Source organism: Amblyraja radiata, chromosome 4, assembly GCF_010909765.2.
Source record: "Amblyraja radiata isolate CabotCenter1 chromosome 4, sAmbRad1.1.pri, whole genome shotgun sequence".
NCBI classification, from domain to species: Eukaryota; Metazoa; Chordata; class Chondrichthyes; order Rajiformes; family Rajidae; genus Amblyraja; species Amblyraja radiata.
Window position 1 is genome coordinate 44,081,025 of NC_045959.1, and position 27,275 is coordinate 44,108,299.

At 40.3% G+C, this 27,275-nt stretch overlaps 1 protein-coding gene across 2 annotated transcripts in view; it reads right to left on the bottom strand.

The window, feature by feature from the left end:
- crispld1 (cysteine rich secretory protein LCCL domain containing 1) overlaps positions 1 to 27,275 on the bottom strand; it is a 41,287-nt gene that overhangs the window by 3,452 nt on the left and 10,560 nt on the right. The window contains exons 3-14 of one of the 2 annotated variants that reach the window (XM_033019274.1): positions 21,867 to 21,985; positions 21,637 to 21,769; positions 20,615 to 20,730; positions 18,876 to 18,976; positions 16,881 to 17,006; positions 16,385 to 16,558; positions 15,084 to 15,144; positions 14,728 to 14,794; positions 11,751 to 11,881; positions 11,237 to 11,280; positions 11,077 to 11,149; positions 8,347 to 8,422 (exon numbers count right to left, since the gene is read on the bottom strand). In XM_033019274.1, the coding sequence (XP_032875165.1) occupies positions 8,347 to 8,422; positions 11,077 to 11,149; positions 11,237 to 11,280; positions 11,751 to 11,881; positions 14,728 to 14,794; positions 15,084 to 15,144; positions 16,385 to 16,558; positions 16,881 to 17,006; positions 18,876 to 18,976; positions 20,615 to 20,730; positions 21,637 to 21,769; positions 21,867 to 21,985 (1,221 nt within the window). The remainder of the gene's footprint in view (positions 1 to 8,346; positions 8,423 to 11,076; positions 11,150 to 11,236; positions 11,281 to 11,750; positions 11,882 to 14,727; positions 14,795 to 15,083; positions 15,145 to 16,384; positions 16,559 to 16,880; positions 17,007 to 18,875; positions 18,977 to 20,614; positions 20,731 to 21,636; positions 21,770 to 21,866; positions 21,986 to 27,275) is intronic. The other variant, XM_033019275.1, reaches the window with a different exon arrangement.

Consider the following 27,275-nt stretch of genomic DNA (forward strand, 5'->3'; position numbering starts at 1 on the left):
TTGTGTGTTGTATGCAAAACAAAGAATTTCATTGTACATAGGTACATGTGACAATAATAATCATTCATTCAGCGAACGTCCAGTTTGAACTATTTTTGTATATAGATACAAGAGATCTCATCACTAACATTTTTTGTGCAAAAATATTTGTTGTGCTTGATAACAATCATTAAATGATTACACGATTAGCTGTTTCTTGAATGGAAACCAAGAGGCTTACTGCACGCCAACAAATGCTTATACTCTTGAAGAATATCTGATACAATGTTTTTAGCTAACATATCAACTCATAGTATTAACAAATAAGATCTTGTGAATCCTAATCAACGCATTTCATTTTAGTACAAAGCACAAGCTTTCTGCACGTTACTAAAGTTAAAAGTGACTGTGCTTTCAAAATGAAACTGAAGTTCACACGAAAAGGTGGTTAAAAACAAAGATGCAGTCAGAATTTTCTGGATTAATTTCCCCCTGTATCAAGGCCTGTTATTTTATGTTTCTGCTCTAATACAATTCTGTTTGCCTACTTCAGAGACTTGCCAATGCAGGAGCTTTAAATTAAAACCTGATCTGATCACTATTTTTTTACCAAAACCACACGTAAAATCCTGGATGGTTGCAGCACAGTGGGATTGCAACTCAGTCGGAGATGCCATCTTTTGACTAAGGTATTCATCCGAGTCCCACTTGCTCTTTTATGTGAAGTTAAAAGAACTAGAAAATTATAATGAAGCCCATGGCTTAATCTTAGATTAGGAAGACCCAGATGGTGGTCATTCAAGAAATAGCCCATGGAAGAATTTTAGTAGGGGCAGGAGGAACAACTCGCCATTCAAGGATAAACGCTGGGCATAGTGCAATAATAAAATACTTAAATATGATAAAGTTAAAGTCTTCAAATTTTAACATTATAGAGCTTAATTCCCCTTTTACCTTAGAGAGCTTACACACGGCCAAGACTGGGATAAACGTTTAATGTTAATACAGTGAAGCCTTCAGTTCCAGTATCAGCCTCACATGGTGATTCGTTTATTAAAAACCCTTTTTTTTGTTAAATGATCACACTTGGCTCTGCTTTGAGCCACGAACCCACATCCCATCTTCCACACACTGCTAGCTTGTCAACTGTGTCAGGCACATCACACAGACACATCATCAGACCTCCCTCAGGCCCAAAGCTGGCCACACAGTCTGGCACCATCAGCAGCAGCAAACCTGGTGTGGTGGTACAAGCATTGGCAGAGATAAGAATGATGTGGAGTATCATTGCTGTAGGCACTGCCACACTCAGGCCAGCTTTGGGGCGAAGATCTCAGAAAATAAGCTGACACCTAAGGGCCTGTCCCACTTTCCCGAGTTATTCACGAATTCTCCTGAGTTATTCACGAATTCTCCCGAGTTTTCATATTTGCAGAATGTTCGTAACAAGTCTGTAGGAGGCTGTAGGAGTCCGTGGATATATCGTAGCAGCTCGTTATGCCAGCCGTAGGTCCTCGGGGCATCAGGTAAGTCGGGACATTTTTTTCAGCATGATGAAAAATGTCCACGAGTAAAAAAATAGCCCCGAGTACCTACGACTGGCATAACGAGCCGCTACAATATATCCACAGACTCCTACGGCCTCCTACCGACTCGTTATGAAGATTCTGCGAGTTTGAAAACTCGGGAGAATTCGTGAATAACTCAGGAAAGTGGGACAGGCCCTTAACATGGCACTTCCGGAGCAGAGTTATTCACGATGAGGGAGAGTATTTTGCATTTGTATGTTCTTCATCTATTTTGTATGCATAATGTAATTCAGAATGCTGATTGGTTTGGCCTGTATTAACTAATCATTATTAAGTGGATACAGAGATGAACAGTGATCAAGGCATTGGAACTGTGGAAGAATGAATATGCATTTCTTTGTGTTTATTTTGGAGGTGCTAACTTTGCTGACACTTCAGAAATAATGATCATTCCTAATTTCCTTTCGAAGGTGGTGAGGAGCTGCCTTCTTAACCCACTGTGATGCTATATGGTAGAGCATTTCAGCTCATTGGCCCTGTGACAAGGAAGATGCAGTGGAATGCGTAATTCCATGGCAGAAGAGGTTGTGAGTTGGATGGAGGTGTTCTGAGCCCAGACCTTGTATATGGGAAAGGCGGGAGTGCTCTGCAAGTTGCTACAGTATCTTTTGTAGATAGTACACACTTCACCCTTCGTACACAGGTTTCACAGCAGGGACTGGGCAGAATAATAGATAAAATGGTGTCAATTAAGAAGATTGTTTATTCCTAGATGAAGTATAGCTTTAAATTGTGTTGAAAAGGCATGCATCCAAGTAGTGAGGTGTATTCAATCAAAGTGCTAACATTCCTGGGAGCTGATAGAAAGGCCTGAGGGACTAAGGATTCAGGTTTTGCTGGGAATAGTCTCTGATATACTTTTATATTCACACATATTATATGTCTATTCCAAGTACGTTTCCAGTCCATGGTAAACCCTAGGGTGTTGCTCATGGGAGATGCTTGCTCTCCACTGAGAGTTAAGATAAGTCTGCCCCACAAAAGCAGCCAAAAATGGCCTGCTGTAAATGGCCTCCTATAATGCAGCTCTGCAAATCTCTAGTAAGACCACACGGAGTACTATGTGCATTTTCAGTCATCTAGCTATAGGATGTCATTACCTTGGAAAGAGGTCAATTGAGATTCAGCAGGATGTTACCCGAGCTTGAGCTGCATGGAGAGGTCAGATAGGCTAATTATGATGATAACTGCAGTTATGGGTAGAGAGCAACAAACCATTATAAATTGAATAAACCTCTCTGGTGCAGAAATGTGCCTGCAAGGCATTCTCCACACCGAAAACTACGTAATGTCATGGGTGGTTACATGGCTGATATTAAAAGAACACTGCTTTTCTTCACACAACCCGACTCTAGTTAATAGCCAAGTGAATAGTGGTTAAACCATGTCACCCAACAGCTTCCCCAATGGTATGGCAGGATGACTGAAATCTACTGATACATGACATGAATGTGACATGCAAGACTCTATTAGAATGCGCTAGGTGCTCTGGTTGTAATTTTCAGTATGCACGGTCAGAATGCACATATTGACAGGGAAACTCGATGGAGCTCCAGATTTCTATAAAGTGCAATGGTGCCTTCAAGTCAATATGGTTGTGATCAATCCCCTTGCATCATTTGGAGCCTTCAATGTCTGTGATGTTTGAGAATACACTGCCTTGTGCTCTTTACTCAAAGAGAACACAAACCTAAACAGGAAAAATGTAGAAAAAAACAGCGCCACATTGGCTTTCCAGTCAACGTGGCGCTGTGGTTGCAACGGCTCGCGGCAAGCAGCAGCCCTCAGTCACCACCTCCTTGAAGATTCAGAGTGTCAGAGCTCACTGTTGCCCGCACAACATGTGTTTCTTCAAGTGTCTAGTAGCAGGAGCCAGCCCATCTAAACCCCTCTCACTTTACTGGGAGCCTTCTTTGCTCTTCATCCCCCGTTCTCTTTAATATGTAGAGCCCCAATTCAAGTCGGTCCCTATTTGTGACAAAGGATAACTAGATAATTCATATCAGCTCCTGCTCAGTAATCTGTGCAGAGATTGCAGAATTTACATCTCACGCAAGTGGAAACATAGCTCCCTCCATTCAACTTAATTTGTTGCACTAAGAGTCAGCTTTAAAGGCCCTGTCCCACTTTCCCGAGTGACTCACGAACTCTCCCGAGTTTTTCCCTTGATTCGAACTCTGAGAATTACGGTAATAGCCGTTCGTAGGTACTCGGGGCTATTTTTTTTAAACTCGTGGACATTTTTCAACATGTTGAAAAAATGTCCCGACTTACCTGATGCCCCGATTTCCTACGGCTGGCATTACGAGCCGCTACAAAACATATATGGACTCCTACGAGCTCGCTACCGACATTACCCGACATTCCCCGAGTTCGAATCAAGGGGAAAACTCAGGAGAGTTCGTGAGTAACTCGGGAAAGTGGGACAGGGCCTTAACTCTGCTTGGTTTACACATTGTATTGAATGGATTGTGGAAGCCCAAGGAAGTGCAAGCATTACATCAGAATTCTATGATGACCCACATCAAACTACATGTTCTATAATCTTCTGTATATGCATGCTGCTATGGTACCCAATTTGCTGAGTAGCAGAAGAATAATTCACAATTAAATGTACAAATAAACCACCATGGTAAGCAGCTCAAATACATACATATATATATATGTATGTATATAAATGTAAAAGAGAAACATTACAGAGTTATATAACTTTGTGAAATAAGTGAGGTCCATTACATATCAGGCACAAATGTAAATGGGGGAGAATCAATTTTAAGGAGCATAATATATATCAAATCAAAATCATGGTTTATGGCAAGTTTGCTAAAATAATATTTTCATTGACTGCCAGTGTTTCAAGGAGTTTGTGATTCCAAACTATAAAGTGTTGTATATGTCTGTAATTCTGGTGATAAAAGATTGTGCACCTCAAATAAAATATTGGAATGCTTACTATAGCAAATATCACTCAATAAAAAAGGATGAAATGTTGAGTTTAAAAGCTTTAAAAGTCTACCTTTATTACTGTGGTATTGTATTGGTGTGTAGGCATGTGTTGGATTTGCTCAACTATTTAGAAGAGAAACATTACAGAGTTATATAACTTTGTGAAATAAGTGAGGTATATTACATATCAGGCACAAATGTAAATGGGTGAGAATCAATTTTAAGGAGCATAATATATTGCAAATTAGGCAAATGCTGCACAGTGCATTAAAGGTAAGAAATGTGTTATTATAGTAGTACATTTTTATTTTACCCAAGCTGAGGTAATGTGGACCTGCCACTCGTAACATGACATAGTTTTACCACCCATGGATATATGACTTACTTTCCCTCATTAAATTAGTTCTGGAAAGGATGGCATCACTGTAGGACTGTTGTTCTTTGTACCTCTACTGTAACATTTTCCACAGAAATTTGGCAAACAAATCTAATAATAAATAAATATCAGTTTGTTTTTTGACTCCAATTTCTCTGGAAGGGTTAGTAGCTCAAACACGAGCCATAGCTGGTTCCAGTGGTGGCATCTTTCCTAGAATATACTGTACGGAACTCTTGGATCATCAAAGCACTTTTCTCTAAATTATAACATGGATCATTCCAAAAATCACAGCAGTATTTTGCCTAGAAACTCACCACAGGATGGAGCTAGAAATTTGTGACTCTTGGTCAGATAAAACCAGGTACGCGGAAATGAGAATAAGACATTTCGCCCCCTCCACCCCCAATTAGGTCAAGAACAGAAATCATTAAGATCTAAGGCTATCCTAAGTCCAATTAAATTGTAATATATCTGAGCAGTAAGTTTCGAAGCTGCCATTTAAGTCTCTCAATGTTTATAGACTGTTCCTTTATAGAGCAGTAAAAGGAAGAATACCAGTCCAAATGCTCCTGGTTCTACAGAGAATGCTCCACAACACTCAGTGTGGAACTTTGGCTCCCATGTGTGGTGGTATGGGCAGTAACATTGGTGTGTGGCCAGTGATATTATTAACAGTCAGGCACAATTACCATTTTATGATCAGGAAAATTTCACAGCGAAATGTTTGCAAGGATGATCTACAAGGCTGAACTCAAAACATAAAACATAAGCACTTTGCAATCCAATTTCTCAGCAAATATACCCAATTAATCTCTATCATCGTTTGGGAGGAGAAGCTTTACTCATCTTCCTCTGAAAGACATCCCTAACTTTCAAACAATAGACCATTATCCAAGATAATAGTTAATATTTCTACTACACCAATTCCTACTAATCGAGTCCATGTCACAAGATTAGAAATTGTTCAGCCAGAGCTGGGCACACTTCTCGGCATCTGCATACAATGGTATTTTGCGCTTCTTGTGCTTCTTGTGCATGGTGGTGGAAACAGGGCCGCAATGTGAACGCTCTTTCCTTGACCCCCCTACTATTGTTAAAAATATCTTCATGCAAAGCATCAAATAATCCTTTGAATTTCTGGAAGTACAACACTGTGTGCAACTTTGCTTTATGAAACAAAATACAGTGGTCTTTATGGTACATCCTTATTGCACTCCCTCCAAGATCAATATATCTTTAAATTATGGTGTCCAAAACTGCCAACGTTATTCTGGGTGTAAATGAACAAAAGTCTGGTATGTATGTATGTAGCAATTTCCAATCCCTTACAATCCTTTTTATCCTTCTTTGCTCATTATCCCCGTTTTTTTCCATCTCTCCATGGCATTTGAACACAATTAAAAATAATGCACATGGCAGAAAGTTAACAGATTTGTTTTCTAATTATCTGATCTAGGTTTTTGAGCTCACTATGACTTGTCATCGGATCAGTTTAAAAAAATATATTAAACACTTTACTGGTTTGTTGCAAAGATTCATGAGAAAACTGAAGCCAAACTCAATCATCATGTTTTGCCAGTAGGGACTGCATTCAGAAAGCTCGAAGGAACATTTTATGCTATGTTATAATTTCTGTCAGTTCTGAAGTAACTGAGCGGGTCAGGCAACATCTCTGGAGAACTTGGATAGGTGACATTTTGGGTCGGGACCCTTCTTCAGGCCGGGGTAAGAAAGCAGGGGGGGGGGGATAAGAAAGCTGGAAGACAGGAGGGGTAGGAGAAAGCCTGGCAGGTAACCGGTTGATAAAGGTGGGATGGGGGGGTGGCTGATAGGCAGATAGTTGGACAAAAGCTAGGGATGAAAGGAAAGGAGAGAGCCAAAAGGATTGAAGAGTTGCTAATTTTGAAACTAGAGGAAGGAATCTAGGTGTAAGGAGACGGGAAGGTGAGAGGTAGGACCGAGTCCAGGTGTGACTCAAGGGGGAGAGTGGGAGGAGGAAGGAAGGGTGATGTGTGGGGGAAGAAGAGAGGGGGAGGGGGTTTGTAGTTTCTTAAAATTGGAGAATTAAATGTTCAGTCATTGGGTTGTAAGCTACCCAAAGGAAACAGGAGGTGCTGTTCTTCTAGTTTGCGTGTGCCCTCAGTCTGGCAATGGAGGAGGCCCAAGACAGAAAGGTTGGTATTGGAATGGGAAGATGAGTTCGCAACCGGGAGATTCAGTAGGCCTTGGCGGACCGAGAACAAGTGTCACCGAGTACTGGTTTGGCTAAAAGCATCACAAACTTGGTTAAAAGCATCATAAACTTTCATTGCCACAATAAATCTTTTCTGAAAAATTAGATTTAATGTATTTGATTTTTTAAAAAACACAGTATCTAAATGGCAAAAGATTGTAGAGTGTGATTCAGAAAAGGTTAGTGGGCGAATACAGCAACTAAGTAGAGAGATAACGAAATATTGTCATTTATTGCTAAGGGAGCTATGCTACAACTATAAAGGAAAATAATGAGACCATAACTGGAGTATTGTGTGCAGCATTGGTCTCCTTACTTAAGGAAGATGTTAATATATTGGAAACACGTCAGATAAGTTTATTAGACTAATACCCGGAATAGACAGACTTATGTGGAGAGGTTTAAGAGAGCAGGCTTGTGTCTGCTGGAGTTTATACGAGTTGGAGTAGACTTAATAGAAACACAAGATCTTGACGATAAAGATATTTCATTTCATGGGAAAATCTTGAAGCTTGAATTAATTCAGGGAGAGTTGAGGTTATATTAGGATCAAGAATGATCTGAATAATGTTGGAGAAAACGTGAGTGGGCCGAGTGATCTTTTACTGCCTCCAATTCTTATGATCATATATGCAATAGTGATATATATTTTTTAATTATTCCAGTTACAGTATTCTAAAGAAAACTGAGATGTCAAACCCATTACTTAGTGCATCAGAAATAGATACTATGACACAAAAAATAAATCCTTGCATTTATATTCTTCCATTCACATACCTTTCGATACTTTCGAGAGGCCTTATAGTTACAAAGCACTTATCAACTATAGTCACCATCATAAGGTCATTAATTTGCAGACATCATGCTGCCACAAACAAGAATGCAATGGTAAGCAGGTAAACAGTTTCAGAATTTCTGAATGATTAATAAATCAATACACTGAGAATAATATCTCTGCTCCAAAAATGCTAAGGAGTGTTTTTAGGCCATGCTGAAAAAGCAGATTGGGTATTCACATACAAATTCTTTCTCTGCTGTGCCTTCAATATTGCACTGGAGCGCAAGTCTACATTTTTTCCACTCAACGCCGTGGACTGGATCTGGAAACGTCCAAGTCACAAGTCAGAGCACCACCAGCGTTGCCACTGCTGACAATATTGAGACAATTGTACACAAACTAAAAATAAAATCATTCAGCAAAATCCATTTCCATTACTTACATCAGAGTAGAACCGGGTTCCAATTACCCGAGCCAGATGTGGATTTTCCTCCAAACAATTAGGTGGACAATACATTCTGAAAAGTGGGAGGGAAACACACCGGTTCAGCACTTCAGTTCAAGTAAAACAGACAAGCAAGCGGCAGCAATAACATGGACCATGTAACCTGATTTTCTGTCAGTAAGGTACTTCATCAAAAGAAAAACATTAAATAAAAGGCTTTGGACATTTCCTATCCTAATCCATGTACAACACACTAAGCAATGTACTTTCTGCCATTCTTATACATATTCTTCATCTGTATGCCATGTCCATCTGATGGACATATGATGGTGTATGTGAAGAGGAAAAAATTAGTTAAGACCAAAATAGAAATTGGACGCTTAAAGACCGAAAAAGGTGAATTTATATGGGGAACTAGGAAATGGCAGATGAGTTGAACAGGTACTTAGGATCTGTCTTCACTAAGGAGGACACAAACAATCTTCCTGATATAACCATATAACCATATAACAATTACAGCACGGAAACAGGCCATCTCGACCCCTCTAGTCCGTGCCGATATAGTAGTGGCCAGAGGAGCTGGGGTGTCAGAAGAACTGAAGGAAATCCACATTAGGCAGGAAATGGTGTTGGATAGACTGATGGGACTGAAGGTTGATAAATCCCCAGGGCCTGATGGTTTGCATCCCAGGGTACTTAAGGAAGTGGCTCTAGAAATTGTGGATGCATTGGTGATAATTTTCCAATCTTCTATAGACTCAGGATCAGTTCCTGTGGATTGGAGGGTAGCTAATGTTATCCCACTTTTTAAGAAAGGCGAGAGAGAGAGAAAACAGGGAATTATAGACCAGTTAGCCTGACATCGGTGGTGGGGAAGATGTTGGAGTCAATTATAAAAGATGAGATAGCCGAACATTTGGATAGCAGCAACAGGATCAGTCCGAGTCAGCATGGATTTATGAAGAGGAAATCATGCTTGACTAATCTTCGGGAATTTTTTGAAGATGTACTGTAACTAGGAAAACGGACAAGGGAGAGACAGTGGATGTAGTGGACCTGGACTTTCGGAAAGCATTTGATAAGGTCCCACAGAGGAGATTAGTGGGCAAAATTAGGGCACATGGTATCGGGGTAGAGTGGTGACATGGATAGAGAAGTGGTTGGCAGACAGGAAACAAAGAGTAGGAATTAACGGGTCCCTTTCAGAATGGCAGGCAGTGACTAGTGGGGTACCACAAGGCTCAGTGCTGGGACCGCAGCTATTTACAATATACATCAATGATTTGGATGAAGGGATTCAAAGTAACATTAGCAAATTTGCAGATGACCCAAAGCTGGGTTGCAGTGTGAACTGTGAGGAGGATGCTATGAGAATGCAGGGTGACTTGGACAGGTTGGGGGAGTGGGCAGATGCATGGCAGATGAAGTTTAATGCGGATAAATGTGAGGTTATCCACTTTGGTAGACAAAACAGGAAGGCTGATTACTATCTAAATGGCATCAAGTTGGGAAAAGGGGAAGTACAACAGGATCTGGTGGTCCTTGTACATCAGTCTATGAACGTAAGCATACAGGTACAGCAGGCAGTGTAGAAAGCGAATGGCATGTTGACCTTTATAACAAGAGGAATCGAATATAGGAGCAAAGAGGTTCTTCTGCAGTTGTACAGACCCCTAGTGAGACCACACCTGGAGTATTGTGTGCAGTTTTGGTCCCCTAATTTGAGGAAGGACATTCTTGCTATTGAGAGTGCAGCGTAGGTTTACAAGGTTAATTACCGGGATGGCGGGACTGTCATATGCTGAGAGAATGGAGCAGCTGGGCTTGTACACTCTGGAGTTTAGAAGGATGAGAGGATATCTCATTGAAACATATAAGGTTGTTAAGGGCTTGGACACGCTAGAGGCAGGAAACATGTTCCCGATGTTGCGGGAGACCAGAACCAGGGGCCACAGTTTAAGAATAAGGAGTACGCCATTTAGAACGGAGAAGAAGAAACACTTTTTCTCACAGAGAGTGGTGAGTCTGTGGAATTCTCCGCCTCAGAGAGCGGTGGAGACATGTTCTCTGGATGCTTTCAAGAGAGAGCTAGATAGGGCTCGATTTAGAGCTAAAATAGCAGTGTCGGGGATACGGGGAGAAGCCAGGAACGGGGTACTGATTGGGGATGATCAGCCATGATCACTCTGGCTCAAAGGGCCGAATGGCCTACTCCTGCGCCTATTGTCTATTGATGTCTATCTTGATTTGCTATTCTATGGGGAAGACAGAAAGACCAAGATGGAGAGAATCGGAACATTTCGAGCCTCCACAATTGCAGACATGATTGCCAATGGCATGTAGATTTTAAAAATACATCTGTAAAAACACTTTTCATCTCCATATTCAGTGGCAGGTAGTGAGATGTATAGGTACCCCATTTTGGAAAGATGTAACATGTCAAGAGCATTTATGAAAATACAAGGTAACGTTAGATGCTAAAGGCCAGTATCCCAATGTTCAAAAAACCCAGTAGTTAAGAGGAAGGTGCTGATACTACAGCAACTCAGAGATACCATTGACCCCCCTTGTGTCAACCAAGGAGCTCTACTTCTCTACCCTGCTCCCACTCTAGCACCCAGCCCTACTCTCCAGACTGTATTCATACCTCAACAATCCCACACCTGAAGACTAGCCTCTCTTTGTTTACAATGTGGACAAAGTATAGAATCAACCAATCTCACTTACCGTGGACAATGTGAAACTGGTTTTTTGAATGTGCATATCTGATGTGCTCTTGTTTGACAATTAGCAGCTTGGACTGTGGAAAAATTAACATATTGTTAACAGTTAACAATAAAAATGTGATTGGAATAAAATGTTTACTACCTACATTTAGAGAACTCACCTGGTACTTCAGAGACTGTAAATGAATTGGCAGGTCTATATTTACTGAAATGAAGGAAGAAATATATTTGGTAATGGGAAAAATTAATGCAAATTTGTAAATCATAATCAAATACAGATTGTTTAACTGTAAAATAATGATGAAATAATTTAATTATAAAAATAATTAATCTCGGACACTTCTTTAAACACTTCCTTTCAACCTTTCTCCAGCATTCTCCTTTACTCCTCTCCTTTCAATCTCACTGTCCTTCCTTCAGACTTCAGTCTCATTTCCTATCCTTTCTCTTGAGCTGCCTTCATGTTTAGCATTCTGCTCATTGGGATTCCCTTAGCAGTTAAAATGTAGACACTGTGCAGAAGATATGTCCTGGAGAACATTACAATGATTTACAGAAAAGTTCTTGGTCTCTCAGTGTGGAGATGCACATGAACTAGTTCATAGTAGACCCCTATTTGTTGACTTCTTTACACAGATTTAGAAATAAGCTGCAACTGAAGACATAAATACTCACCCGAATGATTGGATCCCATTTCTGTTGGATTTTATAAAGAAAGGCTTCTTTCCTTGTCTTGTAATATCTACCCAACCACCATCATTGTCCAGCACGCCATGATGCATTGCAGCTTGACAAATGCTTGATTGCTGAAAAAGTACATTAAATTAAAGCAGATCATCAATCCTAAATCCATAGGAATCTACCCTAAATAAATCACTTATCATGATATGCCTCCAAAGCTTCTAAAAATGCAAAACTAATTACAGATCAGAAAATAGAGGAGGGGCAAGGAAACAACTTAACTAATATAAACATTAGACTGCACTGGTTGATAAAAGGATCAAATGATGAGAGCAAAATTCCTCATTTAAATAGGATATTCAGCCAGCTTTGAAAAATAAAGCACTTTGATCATTTTTGAATATTTTGTGAGGTCTACTAATATCATGATGTTCATCAGTATAAATAAACATAAAATAAGCAAAATCCAATAGAAGTCAAACACTGATCAGCTTCTCCTCCTTGGATAGGCACAGAAAAGATGGAGTAACTCAGCGGGACAATGGGTGACATTTCGGGTCAAGACCCAAAACGTCACCCATTCCTTCTCTCCAGAGATGCTGAGTTACTCCAGCTTTTCGTGTCTACCTTTGGTTTAAACCAGCATCTGCAGTTCCTTCCTACACAGCTCCTCCTCCTTTCCTGTGATAGAGCCCAGGAAGTTGACAACTTTGTCTAAATTTCGGGCACAATTCTGGAGGTCCTCTGGAGGAAGTGACTGATTTTTTTCAGCAAGTAAGAAGAAGTGATCACTGTTACAACTGGATGTTATCAAATGCTTCAGTGCAATGCAGCCATGGCCTGACTGCAATCTTGTAACAAAAAAAATGACAAGATCAGATGTGCGAATGAAAGGCTCTTAATCACCCCTCTCCCTCACCTTTGATTGTTTGTTCTACACCAAACTTTTGCTCAGCATTCTCAATATTTTGCTCAGCTGACCCTTTTCTATAATAGTAACACAGACAAAATCCCCTTTGATGCTTCTGGCTCCTGTCCTTACATTAAATCCCCTTATCTTCCCACAATCATTGCACCAATCACAATATTGTGTCTTCAATATCGTGCATCCGGTAAAACTCTTTCCTTCTTCAGGAAGAACTGAGACAGACACAAAATATTGGAGTAACTCAGGCAGCATCTCTGGAGAGAAGGAATGGGTGACGTTTTGGGTCGAGACCCTTCTTCAGACTCGGTTGACATAACCATAGAACAAATGCGATTAGCAAATAGGTCACTGTCCCGGCAAGCTACATTAGATAATGCTGCTCTGGAATTAATAGAGAAATCAGAAATGTAGCAAGTAGCTTAGTTGGAGGAATTCTCCTCCTCTTTCCACCTCATTCCACCTCTTTCCACCTCATTGTTCTCTCTCCTTCACATACTCTGTGTGATAAAGTGGTGCATCATTGTGCTGCCACTCATTTATCTCTGCTAACCTTATCATTTTTAATTCCTTCTCTCTCCCTTTTCTCTTTTCAAGATTGATAACATCTATTTGACTAGGGAAGAATGAGATACCAACATTTTATATACTAATGTGTTTTTTTTTTTAAATTGCATTGATTATATTAGTGAACATAATTAAAAATGGAAATAAATAGGCTCATTTGTTTTCTAATATATAGATTAAAAAACGTGTTTTATCTGTTACTTCCAGAATAATTTAAAAAAGCAAACAAATTAATTATGGCATCAGGTGTAATTTGAGCACATCAGGCCCTAATACAAAATGTAAGCATCTAATGCTGTCTGTAAAAGGCATGAAAATAGATGACCACAAATCCAATTCTCATTGAATTAAGAAACTGCTAAAGTAGAACATTTTCAGTCAAATGCTTTCATCATCAATCTGATTTTACTTGTGAAAATTGTGATAGTCTTGCGTAAATGTTGTAAATCATCCATTAAGAATACTTAATGCAGTTAGGTCAACCTTTGTCAGCAGTAAGATTGGGCGTATTTCCTGGGAAACTGGTTTTACACTGTAGTGAGCAAACAAGATTTCTGCTTTCAAAACTTCACAAACTAACTTTTTCAAGATGTTGATGACTGTATAAGATGTTGGTGAAGTGCACGTAGTGTAATGATCAGCTTTGATCACTTTGCTACAGGAAGGGTGTCATTAACAGTGCAGAAGGGCATTCATAGGGTGAATGAACAGACTCTTTCCAAAGGTAAGGGAATCAAGAACTGGAGGGCACAGGTTTAAGGTGAAAGATTCAGTAAATACCCAAGGAACAACCTTTTCACTCAGAGGGTTAAGGTTATATGAAACAATAACAACAATAACAACATTTAAAAGACATTTGGACAGAAACATGGATACAAAAGGTTCATAGAGATATGAGCCAGACACGGACAATTAAGACACGCTTGAATTGGGCTTTTTAGTCAGCATGGACAAGTTTGGCAGAACGACCATTTCTATGCTATATAACTCTTTAACGCTAAACTGAGAACAATTGAACTTCATCAGTCAGGGTACTGAGTAGCGAAGTTGGAATGCTATGTCACAGCTGTACAAGGCACTGGTGAGTCCACAGTTGGAGTACTGTGTTCAGTTTTTGGTCACTCTGCTATAGGAAAGATGTTATTAAGGTGGAAAGAATGCAGAGAAGATTTACAGGGATGTTTCCAGGACTTAAGAGCCTGAGTATTCCTTGGAGCATAGGAGTTTAGTTTAGTTTAGATACATGGAATGAACTGTCAGAAGTCGTTGAGGCAGAAATTATAACAACATTTACAACATATTTAAACAGGTGCATAGAAAAGAAAAGTTTGGAGGAATATTGGCCAAACGTTGGCAGGTGGGACTAGGGCACTATGATCTGCACCGGCAAACCGGGCCAAACAGCCTGTTTCTGTGCTATATGACTATGACTCTAATATGAAATATAACAAATCATTTCTTCATTTTATTTTAACTCACCATGTCATAATGCAGTGTCCCAATTACTTTTCCTTCACTGTACAAGCAACCTGCTGGGCATTCATATCTGCAAGAAATGCAATAAATTCAATGTTGGGTCCTTACCAACTTTATTTCTACAATTTTATGACTTTGCCTAGAACAATAATTGTATGCATAATACATCTGAATGCCAAAGAAAATCATGAATTCTCAATCAGTAGAAATTTAAACTGAACAAAATAAAGTAAGCAGTTTTAGACTATTTTTTTGGTTCTTTTTCAGTTACTTTTCCATCCTTTAATGTGTGGGATATTTCTCAGGACCCGTTACGGTGGTAAGCAGTATAGGAAATGAGGTTTGCCTCCACTTCTCACCTATTACAAGTCGTTCCCTTGCATCGGTCACGTAGCTTGGTTTCGCAAGATACCAACTGAGCTGCAGAATAAATAATGAAATCACTTAGATTTTTCTGGAACGGTTTCAGAATGGCCATGGTGTGTCAAGGCTTCTGGAATTCAATTACTCAGCAAATGCAGTCTCGCAGTCTATTAAGAAAATTTATCATAGCTATGAGATTTTATCATTCTAATGCGATTTTATCATATGCGACTACAGTATATTTTACAATCAAGAAAATAGTGAAACTAAATTTAATGTTCAATTAAGGCTAGCCTTTTTACAGCATAATTCTACAAGCAGCAGTCATCTTTTGGTTATTTTCAAATAAATGGCAAATTCAGATTTCTGAACACTGCAAACCAGTTCTTTAGGTATAATCCTGTGAAAAGGTATGTAATGCACTAAAATGGGACTGAAAAACATTATTCCATCTTCTTATAGCATTCCAAAGATTCAATCCCTCACATCACCCAGTTAATCGTTATCTCGTTTACAATACATTCTCCCCAATCCCACAGCATCTTCCACCACAATCAATAGGAATGCAAAGATCATCCTTTCAATTTCTCTCTTCTCAATATTCATGGTACCAAATACTCCTTTAGGATTACCGTTTCCACTGTTTTCAATCTGATATACTTTCACACTAACTTACAAACCCATCTCACTTACCTACGAGCGCCCATAACAACTTGGCTGAGACCTTTGCTAAATATTTCTTTTCAATAGGAAGAGTCGTGGAACTTTCAGTCACTTGCCTAATTTAATTCTCTTTCCATCTTTTGCTCGAACCACTGGGAATTTCCTTGGCCTTTCATGCCATTCCAGTGAAATTTAGAAGTTCAAAACAAATAACACATCTTCTTGTTAAACAATTAAGCGAGATTATTCTGTTTTCATTTTCACCTCAAAATCATTTTTTGCTTTTTTGCTCCAGCGCTACTTTTTATTTTGCACAATCACCCCTTGTCATTTAATTCCCTCTATCTTCCACCCTTATTAAAGACATTATTTTCCTTTCCTCCTTTCCCCTTCTATTAGGGTTAGGTTTAGTACTGCCATATGTTCCAAAGTACAATGAAAAGCTATGACTCTGCTCTGCCTCAAACCTATTACTTCCCAAACTTCTTCATTGCTGAAGAAAGCTAAATGACCTGAAACATTAACTGTTTTACTCTCTCCACAAATGCTGTCCGACCTGCAATATTTTCTATTTAGGTTTCCTTTACCATTATATCTTGTCTTTGTTTGAAAGTATAAAATAAGTTGTTCTTACACATTTGCTGGGTATTTATTATCTCATTTGCGTCAAGGTGCTCTGTTCTTGTGGAATCTGGTCGTAGTATTCGTGCATTTGATTGTGTTTCCTGAGTTTGTGTGGTCTGTCTCTCAACCTCATTAGTTTCTTGCTCTGGTTCTGAAGGAGGATAGTAATGGCTGGTGCCATCATCTTCAAAATGAAACAAAAATGGATATGGATGAGACAAACAAGGTTTTTGATAAATTATCCTTCAAAAGAGTCCTTTTGAAGTACCTGCCCAAGCGAGTTCTTGCCAGTAAGAGAAAACCGCACGTAATCTTGAGTTTTTTGTAAACTAAGTTTAATCAAACAGGAGATAGACACAAATTGCTGGAGTATCTCAGCAGGTCAGACAGCATCTCTGGAGAAGAAGACCCAAACAATACTTCAGGATTCACCGCTCACTGTCCCAAGACATTAACATACAAAATATACAATAAAACATAATGCAGATAATCAGTGGCGGACCTACATTTTTGGGGGCCTGAAGCTTGAACTGTTTTGGGGGCCCCTTCGCAACCAGCAACCAGGTCTGGGTAACCACTGTTATCTCCTTCAATGGTGTTGTTCCACAGCATGTCACCACAAATTTTAATTTCTGTCATAAATGTTAATAGTGTTTTAAATTATTAATAATTATTATGTATTAAATATATTTAGAATGAAACATCCTTAATTTTAACATTTGTTCGTTTACACCTAGCCTACATGATACATTAATAACCGTTTAATTTTTATTTTAACTATTATTTTGTATTGAATTACACTATATTATTAATATTATCATTTTTTTTAAACCCCTTCTCATACAGTAGACCCAAAAATGTTAAGCAATGTGGACTAAGCATGATATTCACCTCCAGAAAAAAAGGAGGAAGTATTGGCCGGGGGTCCAGGAGGCCCCCGGCGGGGTCCAGGGGCAGCAATGGTGCAATGCCCCCTGAAACACCATTGCTGAATTTTGCTGAATGGGCCACTGCCTTAAATTGAAAGTGATTCTCAAGCTTTCTGCTGGTAGTTTACACAACAGAAACTTAGAATTTTTCTAACACATAAGCAGTAAAATAACCCCCAAAAGATATACATTTCATGAAATAGACAATAGGTGCAGGAGTAGGCCATTCGGCCCTTCGAGCCAGCACCGTCATTCACTGTGATCATGACTGATCATCCACAATCAGTACCCCATTCTTGCCTTCTCCCCATATCCCTTGATTCTGCTAACTTTAAGAGCTCTACCTATCTCTTGAAAGCCTCCAAAGAATGGGCCACTGCCTTCTGAGGCAGAGAATTCCACAGATTCACAAGTCTGTGTGAAAAGGTATTTCATTATCTCCGTTCTAAATGGCATACCTCTTATTCTTAATCCGTGGCCCCTGGTTCTGAACTCTCCCAGCATTGGAAACATGTTTCCTGCCTCTAGCGTGTCCAAACCCTTAATAATCTTATATGTTTTAATAAATGGCCTCATATAGCTAAAACAATCTTTACAAGAAATATGTTACCTGAAATGTCTCTTTGCCTAGCACTGGGACGAGAAAAAACTTTTTCACCCAGAGTTGTGAATTTGTGGAAGTCTCTGCCACAGATGGCAGTGGTCTCGTCTCCTACAGCGGCACCTCAGCCCCCCTTCCTGAGCTCAGACACCGACTTATCCTCACCTCACCTATACTCACTTCCCCTCACCTACACCTCGACTAATCCCTGGCCTCACTAAACCACTCGCCTTGACGATACCTCACTACCAGACTTCTACTCACACCTAAACCTCGCCTCGACTAAACCGTACCTCACTAAACCTCGCCCCTCAAATAAACTTCACCTCACATCTCAACTTAACTAAACCTCCCACCTCACGACTCAACTCCACCTCACACCTAATCCACGCCTCAACTAATAGCCCTCCACCCGGCCGTTGGCGGCACATCATGTGAGCAGAACAGCTCCAGCCAGTGGGGTGGGGCCAAGCGCGGAGAGTGGCGCGGGCTGACGTTGACATCGAGTCTGAGCCCCGCCACCCCGCCCATGGCAGCCGTAGTCCCTCCCCGCGGAAGCGGGAGGCGGAGATTAGTCGAGGCGAGGTTTAAGTGTGAGGTGAAGTTTAGTCAAGGCAAGGGGTTTAGTCGAGATGAAAAAACAGATTCATTTCTAGGAAAACAAAAACATCGGAATTCCGATTTAAATCTGAAGAATATCTGGACTAAAGTCGCGTCTGGGGCCCCTCTGGAATTAGAATCCCTGAAGTTTAAGACTTATTAGTTTCATAGTAGATCCGCCCTTGCAGATGGTGCAAATCTTTGTACACTAAAAGAATTATATTTAATTAAATTATAGGAATCTTCAGCTGGATTTATAGCAAGGCTATTTAAAACATTTATGCCCGTGTCTGGGATGTCAAGGGGATGGATCATTGCTTATGAACAATACTCAAAGATTTATAAAGCAAAATAAAGCCAATAGCACATACCTTTGTAACATTGATTCTCCCTACAGCCTCCCCCATAGCTTGGAGGACAGGCAGAACAGGGAGGCCCATGTTTATAAGGAGCGTGGCCCCACCAATTTCCCCTGAAAAGAAAAACATAATATGCATTAAAAAAGTATTCCATTATAAAATGTGATTTTCTCTGACACAATTGTAAAATCATAGTTTTCACTCATTCTTTTCTGAATCTTTTTCTTATTTTATTAGATAAAAATATGAGAACATAGGAGCTACTTTGCTATGAGAATTAATTTTTAGTAAGTCATCAAATGTTTACAGATTCACATTCTAAGGATATCTTCCTCTTCGCCAGAATCAGTCAGAATTGCATCACTGCACGTAGATATACATAAATATGAAGGAATAAGTACAGGAAAATAATGTAATCGAAAGATTTGTTCAGATGATCATCAGAACCCAGAGAATAAAGCTGAATATAAATAACTGAAATTCAAAGTTACAAATCAGCACAGACCTCATTCTTCAACAGAAATATCCATGATGTTCTGGTCTAGAATTTCTGGGTGTTAAACAGAATTTTTGCATAATAGGCAATGATATTTTATTAACACAATCACATTGCTAATTGCAATCTGGTACTTGATGTGCTGTGATTTGTTCTAGCTCCTCAACATATGAGGTCACTGGGCACATGCAGTGGCATCTAACAGCTTGAACAAAACCATTCTGTGTTTATAAGGCCCAGGAATGTCACAGCCTTAACTGAAGGCTGGGGCTTGCATTGACATTATTGATTGAATAATAATCATAATATAAATGGCCTAACCTGTGCTCCAGATGGGGTATCTGCAATTTCCATCTTTTTCAATGCACCATCACCGTGCTGCTAATGCCCCCTTTCCCCGCTTTTTGCCCAATATTCCAAAGTCTCAACCAAAACAATCTTCAATCCCCCTGGCTGAATCCATATTTCTCCCTCAATCATTATCTCCCCAACCCCTAAAATATGTATCATCTCATAACATATTCAGTTCTATTTCGCTGCCTACTTTGCCCTGCAAGGTGTCTAATAGAAAAAGATTGTGGAGGAGCAGTGGCAGAGTTGTTGCCTCACAGCGCCAGAGATCCAGGTTTAATCCTGACCACGAGTGCTGTCTATACGGAGTTTGTACATTACCCCATGACCTACATGGGTTTTCTTCGGGTGCTCCAGTTTACTACCACACTCCAAAGACATACAGGTTTGTAGGTTAATTGGCTTGGTATAATTGTAAGTTGTCCCTAGTCTGTAGGATATTGTTAGTGTACAGGGTGATCGCTGGTCAGCGCGAACTTGGTGGGCCAAAGGGCCTGTTTCCGCTCAGTATCTCTAAAAAAAAAAAAAAAAGTATTTGTGTCAAACCTACAACTCTCATAAAGATGGCAATGGCCTCATGCAGTGCTGTTTTCAGACCTGGTGAAGTTTCCAGCCTGTGGTCTAATTCTAATATTGAAATTCATGCCTCATGGTAGATGTACTATTATGGTGATGCTTCAGAATGGTTTACTATCACGTAATTTGTACAAAACCTCACGTAAATTACTTTCATGTGATTTTCAGTTTAATTCCATAACCAGAATATAATAAGCACCATGAATATTTGACCGTTTACAGATATGTTGTAATCCCTGAAGAATAATATGTTTACATGTTATACAGGTTCTTAAAAATATACCAATGTCAAAGTTTCATTTTAACCAGTTCTTCCAGTCATACTCACTTAGGGGAGTAATTGCAAACCAAGTAGACCCCTTGTTCCCATATCTGGCCCCAGACGTTCATGTTTATGCATAAATTAATGGCACAGCCAACTTTGTTACTTGTTGCCCATACTACCTAAAAGAAACAAAATATAAAAGTAACATATGCTGCATCTGACAACTTGCTCACATTACTAAAAGGCATGACAGGAAGGAATGAGAATCATATCAACTAAACAGTAATGACAATTCTTCTCTACTTCAGCAGTCCCTTGGGATTGAGGAGTACTCCTTTTTTTGAAATGGGATTTGAGGTGACTTTTGAGGCCATTGTGGGAACTGCACCCTCACCAGATAGATAATGAACCGAAGTTCCAGTGGTGAAACATTTTCCTTGTTTCGGTAACTTTGTGTTATAAAATACAGATAAGATATAGCAGATGCTGGGGCGAGGCAGCGCACCTTCTCTCAAGATTATCTTCAATGGTAGAACCCTTGCTTCTCAATCAGAGAGCCCTGGTTCAAGGTTCACTCCAATGATTCAGGTCATAATCTAAGATGTCATTCCAATATAGTGCAAAGGAAATGCTCCACTTTCACATGTGGCATTGAACTAAGTTTTCATTTGTCCTCTTGGGCTAACATAAAAGATCCCACAACACAATTCAAAGAAGGGGAGAAGAGTTTGCCTGTGAATGCGGTCAATATTTATCCTTCACCCATAAAAAAAATAATTGTCTGTTCACCATTACACATTGGAGCTTGCTGCAAACAAATGTATCGCCATTATTCTCAATTTATGAAGACAGAGTTTTTTTGTGGTTGTATAGCACTTTCAGATGTCCTGACATTCTGGAAAGAACAACAAAAGTGCAAGATTTGTCTTTTAAGTCCCAGCCTCTATAGAACATATTTTATTCCAATTTCCCATGTACTTTCTATCACGGTGAAAATCCCAACCATGTGCATTTTACATTAAGACAAAATTGGGTGTGTTCAATTTCCTGCAGGTTTACTATGATCTTATCCGAGTTAAACATACCTGAGTATAATGGGAACACACTGGACCAACACACGTGAAGGGACACCAAGGGTTACATTCTTGAGGATAAGGATATCTATAATCGCTAACTTCATCATACCAAGCTTGAACATGGAATGTAGGAGGCCGGTATCTATGGATTTAAAATAAAAAATAAAAACAATTTTAAGACAAAAGGTGAATAGCAGAACCAATTTGAATTTGTTTAGGTGTTCTCTTGCATACGATACCTGCCCCAGTGTACACCCAGATTCTGCCCTATAGTTGGTAGGAGGTAACCAGGTCCATGGTCCCAGTAACACTGTGAAGCCCAAGATTCTGAAGATCTTTCCAGTTCTGTATCCCAGGTCTGCATTAAAAAAAGTGATAGCTCAGAAATTTTGAAGGCTCACTTTCCCAGATTTCTTAAGATAGAGAAGTAAAACTTGTAAACAATCAGGATTACACAAAATAATCAGCTGTTTTCTACTCAGACCAGCAGAATGTACATTCAGTGAATACCTGACTGCAGTTGTACATAGATTGTGGCTTTTATGTCAGAAATTGTACATGTATCAATAGCTTGGAAATAGTTACAATGGGACCAGACTCCAGCTGTAATGATACTTGTAAATAACTTTGTAAAGTGCTTCCAATTTTAGAAAACTGGTTTTACCATAGATGTCAAATATTGACCAGCCACCTTTGAAAATTATAATTAAATCTTTTACTTCCTTATTGCAGTAAACACATGGACAACTAAAACAAACAGAAAAACAATATTTTGTATATTAAGCAGGATAAATTCAGGATATTTCTAAGCATTGAGGTTATGGCATGCACAGGATATTCAGGAAGGCAGGAAGAAAGTTTACATCAAAGAGCAACATAAAGTAGGCCATTGAGAATAGGAATAATCTTGCCAAAAAATTGGTATGATAGAGTAAGCAAATGTTTCATATTTTAAAACTTCTATTTGTAAACTGGACTGTGATCCAAATTAATCCCACTTTTCAGTCATCTGCTAAAAGCATTATTCTTCTTTGGAATTATGATCATCTCGTTTCTGTGAACAAGATTACATTTCATGAGACCAGAGTCAGGGAAGGACAATGAGAAGATCCAGAGTCTAAAGAGCAGCGAGAGCTAGACAATGGTTTGACACAACAAAATATCCTTGCTCATCATTCACAGTCTTATCACCCAGATCTGCAGATAAAGCCAATATTGTCACCACAGCTGTAAGGAACTTTGAGGGAGAGTGTGTAGGGAGAAGCTGCAGATGCTGTTTTACACCATAGACACAAAATGCTGGAGTAACTCAGCGGGACAGGCAGCATCTCTGGAGAGACGGAATGGGTGATGTTTCTTCCCTCCAGAGATGCCGCCTGTACCGCTGAGTTACGCCAGCATTTTGTGTCTAATTTCAGTATAAACTAGAATTTGTAGTTCCTTCCTACACATTCCGTCTGCTCCAGTGCATAATCTCCTCAAGATATGCCTACTCTGAAGAAGTTCTCCTCCTCTCTCTGACAAAAGTTCCACAACACCCTCTCTCGCTGCTCTCCTTCTGCGATTCCTCCTGCTCTCTAGCTCATCGTCTGCTTTGACCTGTCATTTTCACACCTGACTGTTCCATATCTCTAGTCTCCCTCTCCCGTGACTCAGTCTGAAGTAGGGTCTCAACCTGAAACATCTCCCCTCTTCTCCAGAGATGTTGCCTGTCCCACTAAGTTACTCCAGCATTTTGTGTCTATTTCGAGAGAGAGTAAACAGGAGCAAGACAGACATTTTCTGAGAGCTTTAAAAACTTTCTTCCAAGTACAATCAATACGAACGTCATTACTCGAGACATTACCACCAGTATGGTAGTTCAATGAACAAGTAACGAGCGCAGAAGATATTTGTACTGAATATAATGTATAAATGAATTAATCTCTGCTGTAGTTACTTAATTGCTTAATGCAAAATTAGTTCCATATGTTATAATTGAGCACCTCATGTTAAGAAGTTAGAATTTTACATGCAGTGTGAACTTCCATTCCCTGTGAACTGTAGAATGCAGATCACAAAATATATCTCAATTCAAGATGGAAGTTCATTCTGCATTGCTCTGCTATGCAAAGATTCGCAATTCTGTAGCCACCTCCTGCAGGCTCTTCTGCGGTAAAGCTGGTCATTCTTCAGTCCCCTGATTCATGGGATCATTCCACCTCATATTTCTTGTGCAATTGGATTTACAAGTCCTTTGAGTGAACTTAAGGGCAATCTCTTTCATCCCAAAGCCTCCAACTCTTCCACAACAGTGAGAGTGTTCCCCCTGTGTGGCTGTTATCAGATGGATGGGTAGGGATATGTTCAAAGATTGACATCCTGATCCGATTGCTCCGTTGGGATGAGGTACTGTTAAGAATCATGCAAGTTTTGCTTTCACTACTTTACAAGTGTAGTTTGACCAAGTTCACAATTTTTTGGACAGGAGACATCCAATTTTGCATATGCACAAAATCCATTCAAAATCAACGCATTCCCATTTCTAAGCACAGATACCTCTACCTAGATGATTCTTGCTCCTGTACAACATTGCCTTCACAGCATGAACCCCACCCTCTATGTACACATGCAGTTAAAACCTTTAACCACCTTTGGCTTTCATTGCCTTACCATTCCAACACCATTCTTTCTGCCAACAAGTAATATGCAAGCATGGAGTTTGCTTTTCCACACAATTGCTTTTGCCATCATCCACATTGTGTAGGAATCCTACATGAAACAGGTTAAACTTAAACACCCCATTCTAAATCTCCCGTCAGCCTACTCCAAACTATGTCCCTCTCTTCATTACATTCACTGGATGAATTTAAAAGCGAGTTAAATCGCGCTCTATAGGCTAGTGGAATCAAGGGATATGGGGAGAAGACAGGCACGGGTTACTGAGTGTGGATGATCAGCCATGATCACAATGAATGGCGGTGCAGGCTCGAAGGGCCAAATAGCCTCCTACTGCACCTATTTTCTATGTTTCTATGGTTCATACTCTGACATGTATGGTTCCCCTGGTTCAGCTTTCTGTGCATCCACTTCCTTTCGCTCAACCATGCTGCATTGCCAGCAGAAGGGGCAGAAACTGTGATATCTGATAATATACGATTTCTTAATTCTCCCTATCGCAAGCATGTTCTTAATCTGCAATCTATTCTGATTTAATGGCGAGATTGTCTCTTAATCCTTTTCTCTTTCTGATATCCAGGATATACAACTTGACAAGGCAATGCTGAAGAGCGGAAGGAGAATGGGGATCCAGAAGCCTTGTGACTCTTAGCTCTTCCAGCTACCAGCCCAGCTGTTGTTGTGATGGCTGCAGCTACCAGCATGCAGTCTCGCAATCTATCCTCCACTGATAAAGATTTTTGAGGAACCACATTGGAGCATGACATTTGCCACACAAAGCATAAATTTGCAGCCTTTCCTCAGTTTGGCAGTATCTGTGATACCTTCTTCTTCTTGCTTATGGCATGCACAGCCTAAAGTTGTAGATCAAAGGTAGTCATCCAGGCCAGTACAGCATCAGTTACTGGGTGGATAGTTTTGATGCCCCCAGGGAAAAGCCCCAGAGGGCAGTCATCCACGATATGTGGGATGGTCTAGTCTGGATGTCCGCAGTCGCAAGCAGGACTGTCTGTCATCCCCCTTTTATGCAGTTGATGGGCTGTTCTTGCATGGAGGGTGCGGATTCCATTCAGGGTTAGCCATTGCTTGCGATGGAGGTCACAACCCGGTGGTTTCACTGTGGGGTCTGTGATGACCTCTCCGTTGGTGGTGTTGGCATCTTTCCAGGCTTTTCGCCATTCAGTCTTGGAGTCAAAGTCTTCCAGGGATTTAACGGAAGACCAGAAAGGTTTTCAGGACTTCAGGCGCATGTTGGGCAGATTGTTCAAGTCAGCATGGATGGGAAGGTCAGGGTTAACCTCAATGGTGCATCAATCTTTCAACATCCTCTCCCTTCTGCCTATGTTGGGAGGGGCGATGTGAGAGAGGACAGGGAGCCACAGCAAACGTGTTGACTTAAGCGTCCCTGTGATGACCCGCATTGCAGAGTTAAGGACAGTGTCAATTTGTTTGGTGTGGCAGCAATTAGCCCAATCTGTTGAGCAAAACACGGCTGTTGAGTAGACTAGGGTTATGCTTGCAGTACGGAGGGTATGTGCGCATTGGATCCCCAGCCGCTGCCTGCAAGTTTCCTGATGATGGTGACCTTGCTTTCAGTTTATCAGCCACCCTCTTCAGGTGTTCACGATAGGTGAGGGTGTGATCCAGGTACTTGGGGAATTCTTCATTCTTCACTGGCTTACCATAAAAGGACACTGAGCTTTGCATTGGCGAGCCGGTTAGGACGAAGACACCAGAAGGTGAAGTACTCCTCCATCCCCTTCAAGTCTTGGGTTAGCACTCTGCTGATATCCTCAAGGGCAGCTCCCTGGTAGGCAAGGGTAAGGTCATCTGCATATGCAAACTTCCTGGATGAGGTAGTTGGCATGTCGCTCACATAAATGTTGAAGAGTAGAGGACAGAGTCCTGGGGGAGACCATCATTCAGGGTCCTGACAGAGCTGGTCTGGTTCCCAAGCGAGACCTTAAATCTACAGTTGCTGAGGATGGATGAGAGGGCACGCATGGTGGTTTGGCACTTCAAGATTCTGGAAACTTTCAGCAACAGACCATGTCTCCACATGGTGTCATAAGCTGATAACAGATCGATCAGAGATGTCAATGAAGATGTCATTGGAACTGTGATACCATTACAGTGTTGGACTGACCGGTCGTAAGGCACATGCAAGCGCACCATCTGAATGGTAGCACTGTGATACCATTACTACCATTCAGATGGTGCGCTTGCATGTGCCTTACTACCGGTCAGTCCAACACTACCACCTTGGCATGCTGGTGAAGTACAAAGTTAGATCCTTTAGGTCCACAGTTCAATGTCTTCAGCCAAGGTCATCTGCAATCTGTTGCACAGAAACTCAGCACATTTCCAACAGCTTTGCTGTAGTCTCTGATGGAGCAGCAAGCGAAAGGACTAGGACTTCAAAAGTACTCATAAAACGGTTGCCAAAGGAATGCAAAAAGGTGATGAGTTGATGTTTGTAGGCACTTTGGCATGCATTAATTTAAATACATGGTTGGAAACGTGGGTACTGTGTTGAATTAAAGTTCAGCAAAGTGGCTAACTAAACAGTACTATTGTCAATTACAGAAACAGTACAGATTTGGAACAAAAGATGAATGATGAATTACAGTTGTATTTATTGACAGCACATTGAGATACGTTTGAGCATGTGTTGGACTGACTGGTAGTAAGGCACATGCAAGCACACCATCTGGACAGAAAATGTTTGGCTTCAGCCCATCTTGCATGCCACCAACAGAAACTGGTGCAGCACATAATAACAATGGTACCAATAGTACCAATTTTGCAGACCACAAAGATTGTACATTTGAATTAATTCAGCATCTCTTTCTCATAAACAGGAGTTCTGAAGTTTAAATAATTTTAGTTCCATCTCCTATTGCGGGATTTCTAGTCTTACACTACCGACATTACATCTCCCTTTGTTTTCTCGTTTCCAAGCTTCCATCTGTAGTGATCACTTCTCAACT